Source organism: Chionomys nivalis, chromosome 4 (assembly GCF_950005125.1).
Source record: "Chionomys nivalis chromosome 4, mChiNiv1.1, whole genome shotgun sequence".
Classification (NCBI taxonomy): Eukaryota; Metazoa; Chordata; class Mammalia; order Rodentia; family Cricetidae; genus Chionomys; species Chionomys nivalis.
This window is the reverse complement of record NC_080089.1, coordinates 35,184,355-35,192,122: the sequence shown is the minus strand read 5'-3', so window position 1 is coordinate 35,192,122 and position 7,768 is coordinate 35,184,355. Positions and strand designations below refer to the sequence as shown.

At 40.5% G+C, this 7,768-nt stretch overlaps 1 protein-coding gene across 2 annotated transcripts; it reads left to right on the top strand.

Annotated features, from left to right (window-relative positions):
- The first annotated feature begins 2,106 nt into the window (after positions 1-2,106).
- LOC130872433 (prostate and testis expressed protein 13-like) lies at positions 2,107-3,183 on the top strand. Of its 2 annotated transcripts, XM_057766305.1 has the most exons (4): positions 2,107-2,158; positions 2,269-2,292; positions 2,591-2,731; positions 2,987-3,183. In XM_057766305.1, the coding sequence occupies exons 1-4, from the start codon at positions 2,107-2,109 to the stop codon at positions 3,181-3,183; spliced, it is 414 nt and encodes a 137-aa protein (XP_057622288.1). The 2 variants fall into 2 exon arrangements, with proteins under 2 accessions (XP_057622288.1, XP_057622289.1); XM_057766306.1 differs by lacking the exon at positions 2,269-2,292.
- The last annotated feature ends 4,585 nt before the right edge of the window (positions 3,184-7,768 follow it).

Below are 7,768 nucleotides of genomic sequence, written 5' to 3'. Positions count from 1 at the left end.
ATAATTTTGGTATATATTTCTAAATTTTCTATTACTCCTATTCTGAGAAAAGTATTCCAAGTTGTTTAGAGAAGCTATAGAAGATGCGGGCTGGTTGGAGCTAGGCTTTCCATCAACATGTTTAATCATAGGACACCCAAGACATCTTTCTGGTCTGGGACAAGAGGTCTTTTGCTGGGAGGAATGAGCTTGATGCACTTAGCATGAATCCTCTAAGGGCTTATGTCTCTAGACTGAGTGTCACATGTTCCAAATATAAGACACACGAAAAGGGCACGAAAACCAGAATGGGAATTCTCTCTTACAAATGGCTCATAAAATCAAAAGGCCAGCCAGATTCGTGGAGCCTTGTAGTACCAGTGGGATCTACTAGTAACCTTTGTTTCTTCCGGGCAGAGGGAAACTCAGTTTTCCTCGTTAGGGGAAGTCTTCCCATTCTCTCTCATTCACCATTGTTGTGATGACCCTAGAGTGGAATCCATCCTGCACTTGAGCCCTGGTATCTAACTGACTTAGACCCATCCTGTGCTTTAGCTCTGGGACCTGACTGACTCTAGGCTACAAGTGTAGCACTGCCCTGTAGAAAGAATGCCCGTTGCTGTCGTCTTGATGGAAAATCATTTCACCTCTAATACCCCATGGTCTTCGTCAGCAAGACTAGGTCAGTCATTTATAACCCATGACACTGTGAGAGAGTTCAAAGATAGAAGTGAGCGACATGGTAGAAAACGTCGGAAGTTGAACAAGGCATTGTCAAATATGTACTTCCTCCTCACCCACGTACAAGCTACTGAGTCCTAACAACTGCCTCAGAGGTTGTATAGAGCTGTCTTGGATCTTTTCACTTTTAGAGGCACAGAGGTACAGAGAAGGCAGGCAGGACCCTCAGGTTTTTATCCTTACTCTGTGTGTGGTGGGGTACCTTATTAGCCAGCGTGACAGGAGGGAGTGCATTGGATGGTACATAAATCAGGCTTTGGGAACCTTCTCAAATAAGCAGATCCTCTATCCACTCTCTTCCCACCACGGAACAACCTGTCATTTCTACTGTCAACTCTGCAGTGACTATTTGCAAACCGGAGAGCAGGAATTTTATTCTACAAGCTTGTAATCAGGGACTGTGGGTCAGTGTGGACACCTTTGCTTCACTCTCTGACCGCTCCTGGGTGTGGCATCCAGTCATGGAAGGGAAAGTGGGGAACTCAACACATGAAGCCAGCATCTGTGGGGCAAAGAATAAAATGAATACAAGTAAGAAAAGCTCTGGGATCACAAGACTAATTAGGCACTCTGCAGGGAAGGCAGAGAGAAAGGTGGTCATCTACATATTGTGACTTCGCTGAGATGGTGGGAGCTGGTACTAAAATGGAGGCTGTCAGGAAACTGTAATATCTCTGGAGCTCTCACCAACTTACTTTCCATAGACCAATTCAGTCACACCTCCCTTTAGGTGTGAGTCTCTGCCACTGTCATCATTATAGGCTTTGTCTTCCTCAGGAAAAAAAAAATGAATGAACTAGGCTCATAAAAGGCTGACATCATCTTTCCTTCCCTGTCTTGTCTCTTTCCCCAAGACTGTCCTACCCCCTCAGAGAGAAGCTGAGTAGTCAGACCACAGATGAAGTGCTAGGCTCATATTCTGCAAGGAACTGAGGGCCTGCTGGATCGAATGCATAGCCGAGTCAGGAAGACTGCGATCTCTCAAAGGGGTGGATTTAGTCACCCAGAAACGCTTTGTTACCTTGGGTTTATTACATCTGAAAATATGCCATGTAGATGCAAAGCTAACGTGTGTTTCATCCAGTTTTTAAAAAACTCAACACCAGTAAAATGAAGAGGCAAGAGATTCTGTTCCAATAAGAACTGGTGTCCTACAATTGATTTAATAAAATGGCACAGGGTGTCTGTGTAGGCTGCCTTCCAAGTGGTTGGAGGAATGGAAACACAGACAGGATGTACCCTCTTCTTGGAATGTCATAGAAAAGATCCAATTGGTTTGGCTTAAATTTATGATTCTTTGATCCTAGTGGAATGCCTGAGGGCAGACAATGGGAATAAATGTAGCTGGAACCTCCCGATGGGACTTTGTCAGAAGGAGGCTCAAGTATGTTTCGAATGTTTCTGCTGGGTATATCCATAATACTCCTCCTGGACTCAGGTAAGGCCTGCAGAGAGAGAGAATGATGAGGCACAAGAAGAAGAAGCTACTGTGCTTGGCTAGGGGACTGTTATGAAATGACGTAAGGAGAATTTTCCTTCTCTTCACAGGTGAAAGAGTGCTGACAATCCAATGTACGGTATATTTCCTTTGCACGTCTTGGTAAAACATGAGACTACCATGAGAAGAGGAATCCTTTAGCTCTTTCCACACTGTCCCTGTCCACTCCTCACTCACTATTCCAGGGTCTTCTTTCTCTAGTTTTGACTTGTGGATAGGTGGGACAATTCTTGGAGGGCAACACTGCTGTCATTAATAAAGTCAAAGGGGGGCAAAAGTGCCAAATGGCTTCTTATGGGCTTCGTACAATCTTAGCTTTATAAGGTAGTTATTTTCTATAGATCTTACTTTTACAACCTCCCTTTCCTTTAGTGATCAGACGTTGCAACCTATGTGAACACTTTGACGGATTCAAATGCCTCAGTGGCATGAAAAGTTGCTGGAAGTTTGACGTGTTTCCAGTTAACAGGAGTTGTACCACAGAAAACTTTTATTTTAATAACCGTTTGACAGGTAAGCAAGTCTTTGAGACACATACATTATTTCTGGAGTTAAGGTTCAGAGGGCGCTGGGATTCCATGGTTTGGGAAGACACAGACCAGAGCATGGGTCCGCTTGGTCAGAGGCAGGCACCCTTTGCCTGACTACATGTAGTTCGAGGTAAAGAGATGAGATGCAGTTACAGCTTTGGGATTGTACTATTCTTTGGGAAACTGACTAGGTTCTGGAGGGAGTTGTGGTGATGACATTTGCTTTTCTTCTCTTTAGGGCTATACCTCTTTCGATATTCAAAACTGTCCTGTAAACCTTGTGGACAAGGAATGTTTCAGGTATTCCATGACCTTCTGAGAGATACCTTTTGCTGTAACCACAAGAACTTCTGTAATGACGGCCTAGCTACCTTAGAGACCTCGTCGTTATACTTTGAGGATATAAAGGAGAGGAAAGAGTTGAATGATGACTGACAAGAAAATAAGTCTTGAATAAAATTTCAATAGCCTATGTCTCTGTAGTCTTGGCATTTATAAAAACCAAGCCCCATACTTCTCTATGCCAGTAAATATTCCCATGCAAAACTGGTCTTATCGGTGTTTGTGTTTCAATTAACAAGAAAGAGAAAGGCATGGGTCACACAAACCTCAATTCTGTCTTCTGGTAACTGTTCTAGTTTTGGCTCCCTGGTACCTCCTAACAATCTCCATTCACCCTTCTGTTCTGATGCTTAACTATGTTAAAAACACAACTGTGTAACAGGTATTTTTCTGCTGGAGCTTCTTACAGAGGATCAAGAAAAGCAGGCCACACAGAAATGGGGTTAAGAAATATTTCCAGAGGAATGACTGGGGATGGGGATGGGGTTGGGGTGGAGGAAAGGAGTGTATTACTCGAGTGGAAGGCAATGTGAAGTTAGAAGACTTTCTGAAACTTAGGAACAAAACAATAGTCAATGTATTTATGAATCCCAATGCCTGCCATCATTTGGGGAAGTCACCTGACCATAGCCACCCCTGACCACTCTGCTTCTGGTCATGACATTTCTAACCGTTTTATTGTGCTCTCATAGCCAAAAATGAGTATGTCAAAGAGAACAACTGTCTGAGTATTGGCCAACTACTCTTTTCTAAGAGGCATATGTGAGCTATCCAATCTTCAGAATATTTCAATATTACCTTGCATTTGGTCAACCAATGCTAAGAGGTAGGTTTTATCTATCAACACAGCTTTGTAACAGAAAGTGTAAGAAAGAACTTCAGAGCCGGGCGGTGGTGGTGCACACCTTTAATCCCAGCACTTGGGAGGCAGAGGCAGGCGGATCTCTGTGAGTTCGAGACCAGCCTGGTCTACAAGAGCTAGTTCCAGGACAGGCTCCAAAACCACAGAGAAACCCTGTCTCGAAAAACCAAAAAAAAAAAAAAAAAAAAAAAAAAAGAACTTCAGAGAACCCTTGTAATTTGTAAACATAACTAATCATTTACATTAGACCAATATGAATTTGCCATATAGCACAGAGAGAGGCCACTGGTACAAGAGTTTTAAATGCTGTGTGGTAGCCCATCACTTTCTGAGTGCCTTTAAAACCTACCCTGAAAAACGGAGCAAACACCTGGGCTGAGACTCCATGATTGGGTAAGTCATAAGCCATAGAGGATAATCTACAACTATCTGTTGTTAGTAGACATAATAATAATAATAATAATAATAATAATAATAATAATAATAATACAGATTTCTAAATAATTATCTTTTAGGAAAAAAATCTACTAATTTATACGTCTATTTCATGTTTATGTGTGTTTGTCTCACACACACCAGAAGAGGGCATCATATCATCTGGACGATAGTTAAAGGTGATTGTGAGCTACCACGTGGGTGTCAGGAATGAATTCATTGTAGCTGTGGTACATTCACAAGACCTCATCAAACCATTCAGATCTCCATTCTGGATGGAGAAGGGACTTGAGTAACCCTGTCCCTAGCTGAGGGAGTATTAGTAATTGATGACTGCAGGTGAAGGGAGCATCAATTTTCTTTAGGAATGTGGATCTGGATAGGTTGTGCATGCTCTAGTCGGTGTCCCTGTACCCAATGCACATATCAGCAAAACTAACTGGACTTTGTAGTTTTTTTAAAAAGAGTAAATGAAGTTAGGAGGACGATGTGTGTGTGGGGAGATCTGACAGAAGCTGGAGAGAGGGACTAGAGGGTGAATTTGATCAAAACACATTGAATACATGCCACAAGTTTTAAAGAATGAAAATAGAGATGGCTCAGAGGTTAAGAGCACTGTTTGTTCTTCCAGAGGTCCTGAGTTCAATTCCCAGCAACCACAGGGTGGCTGACAACCACCTGTAATAAGATCTGGTGCCAACTTCTGCCCTGCAGGGACACATGCAGGCAGAACATTGTATACATAATAAATAAATCTTAAAACTTATTTAAAAAGAATGAAAATAGGAATTTTAAAGAAAGAAGTGAGTGGTTTTAGTAGCCTTCAGTTTTATGAACAAAACTTAGCAGTTGAGATGTTCATCAAAAGTCTGTATGCTCCAGTTTCTATACCTTGTGTGATGTGGGGTGTCGTCAAACCTTTCAATGCTTATAAAGCCCGAGGTATAGAAAACCAAGCTCATCTCTTGCTGTGGTGTTTGCATTTGCCTTGTATAAGAACTGATTATCTTTGGGCAGGGTTTTGTATTCCCTTCCTTTAAATGGTCTCTTCATTATTTGCTTTCATGTGTATCTGTTTGAGGGTTATTATTTCTCAACTGACTTATAGGAACAATTTATTCTTAAAATAATTGAATCTCTTTGGATATCTTGTTCTCAAAAAGAATACTTTCTTTGAATTCTCTACTATAGGAATCTGGAAGTGGTAGATGTGGTGACTTAAAGTTGGAGATTTTTATGTTTGGGTCTGTACAGAGTGCTGCTGAGCCGGTAGCACTCAAAGGCCAGTTATTCAACAGTGCTGCAACTAGTTGAAGGACCTCTCATCTTCTCATTATGCTACTTTCTCATGCTCACCAGCTTCTAATAGATTGGTGAAATAATTAAAATGTGGTCTCCATTTTTAGGGCATAACTGCTGCTGTTATCATGGAATCATGGAAGTAGATGAAAGCCTAAAATATTCATTTCTTCAGTTTCACCCAGCACCTCATCATGGAGAGCTTCAGAAAGTACCCAGGGCATTCCAGGCTACTTTTTGAAAGTTCTTCCTAAGAACAACTTTCTTTGCGTGTGGACATATGCCTGGCTTAAAAACAAGACAGTATCTATGTGCTTCCGTAACAAATAGTGACCTGTCTTGACATTAGGCTACATTGTGGATCAACATGTGCCATACTACCTATCCTGGTTGGCCACAGTGAGTTGGGTCCTTGCCCATCAATCACTAAGCAAGAAAATATTTTACAGGCTTGTCCACAGGAAATCGAACGGCAGACTTTTCTTAATTAACATTCCTCTTCTCAGATACGACTGTTCCATTAAATCAACAAAAAAGCCAACCACAACAGTCAAGTAACTCTTGACATGATAGATAAGAATGCTAATTTTCTTTTCAACTGTGGAAAGAAACTTTTCAAAGTGGAAACTTTTCTTTTTGACTTAATAACCTTGAATCTCTTGCTAAATAAACTTGCATACTAACAAGTGTTGGTGTGAATATCTCAAACTGAAGAAGTTCCTGTTGTTGTATTCTGCCTGTGAACTTGCCCTGTATGTGATATGATGACAACATACAACACTGGACGTCCTTACCCAAAGTTAGGCAACATCCTTTGACCCATCACTCACTTCTCCATGTAAGACTGTGTAGCATGTGAATGCGTTGGATGACTGTTAAGTGACACTGTCAGTTGCAATGCCATAGATAGCTGATGTTGCTCACACTCTTTGTCAAGACTATAAATACCTTCTGATCTGTGCTAATAACTCTGAAGATGTATGAAAACTTTCTCCCATACAAAATAAAAGGACACAAAAATTATTTTCTAGAAAAAATTCTCTTCCAAGTCTTCACCGTCTCAAAAATAACTTAAAGACACACCTTCTAACCTGAAAGCTTTAAAAAAGCTAGAAGCAAATTCCCTTCAAAGAAGAAAAAGAAAGTTGTAATGTCTTAAATACAGAAAAAAAAATATTTATAAATTTTTTAGTAGTTGTAAGCCTACTTTGTGTTTTGGTTTTCATTGTTTTTTCCCATTTTGGACACTACTGTATAATATATACTCAATAATTACAATCTCACACAAATTTTATTTTAATCTACTTCATTGAATTCTTTCTTGGAATTGCTTTATCACATTCTCAATATATAATCCTTGATGTTTTCTTTAGTTTAAGTTTATTTTTACAGTCCAAGGGGTACTACCAACAGGAACAAGCTACACAAGGATCATCTTCTTGGAGCAATGCATGGTCATGTGTTTCTTGGCTTTTCCTCTTTTCGGGGCCATTGGTTGACTTTACTCTCACTTAAATCTTGTTTTTTTTTTTAATCTCCTTACAAACTTTGTGCCTTCTGGGCTACAATTCCAGACTACACTATTTGTGACACAGAGATTTTAGACAGTTTCTACCACAGGGAATGCAAGACTTCCTTTCCAAGCAATACACATTAGGAAGCTTTGAGGCCATTTTAGGCAGACTATACAGCCCTAAACTGAAGGAAGAGTTAGATTGATTATCAATTTTCCAAAAGATTCCCGAGATGACTGTTCTCAGGAGGGAGTTGAGGCAGAAGAATACTGTGACAAGTAGGGTCCGAGTGCTGGGATTATGAGAGTACACCACCATGTCTGAAAATTTCTTTTGTTTACTGGGAGATTAGCTCTAGTCCATGAACAAATTAGAATTTTAAAAAAGACACTTCTTATTTGCCCTTTGCTGAGGATAGTATTTCCTCTCCTTAGAAAAATTATATATATAATTTTTTATATATATATATATATGTTCATCCTGATCACAGTTTTCCCTCCCTTCTCTCCTCCAAGTACCTCTCTCCACGTCCCCTTGGCCCCATGCACTCATCCTCCCTTTCTGTTCA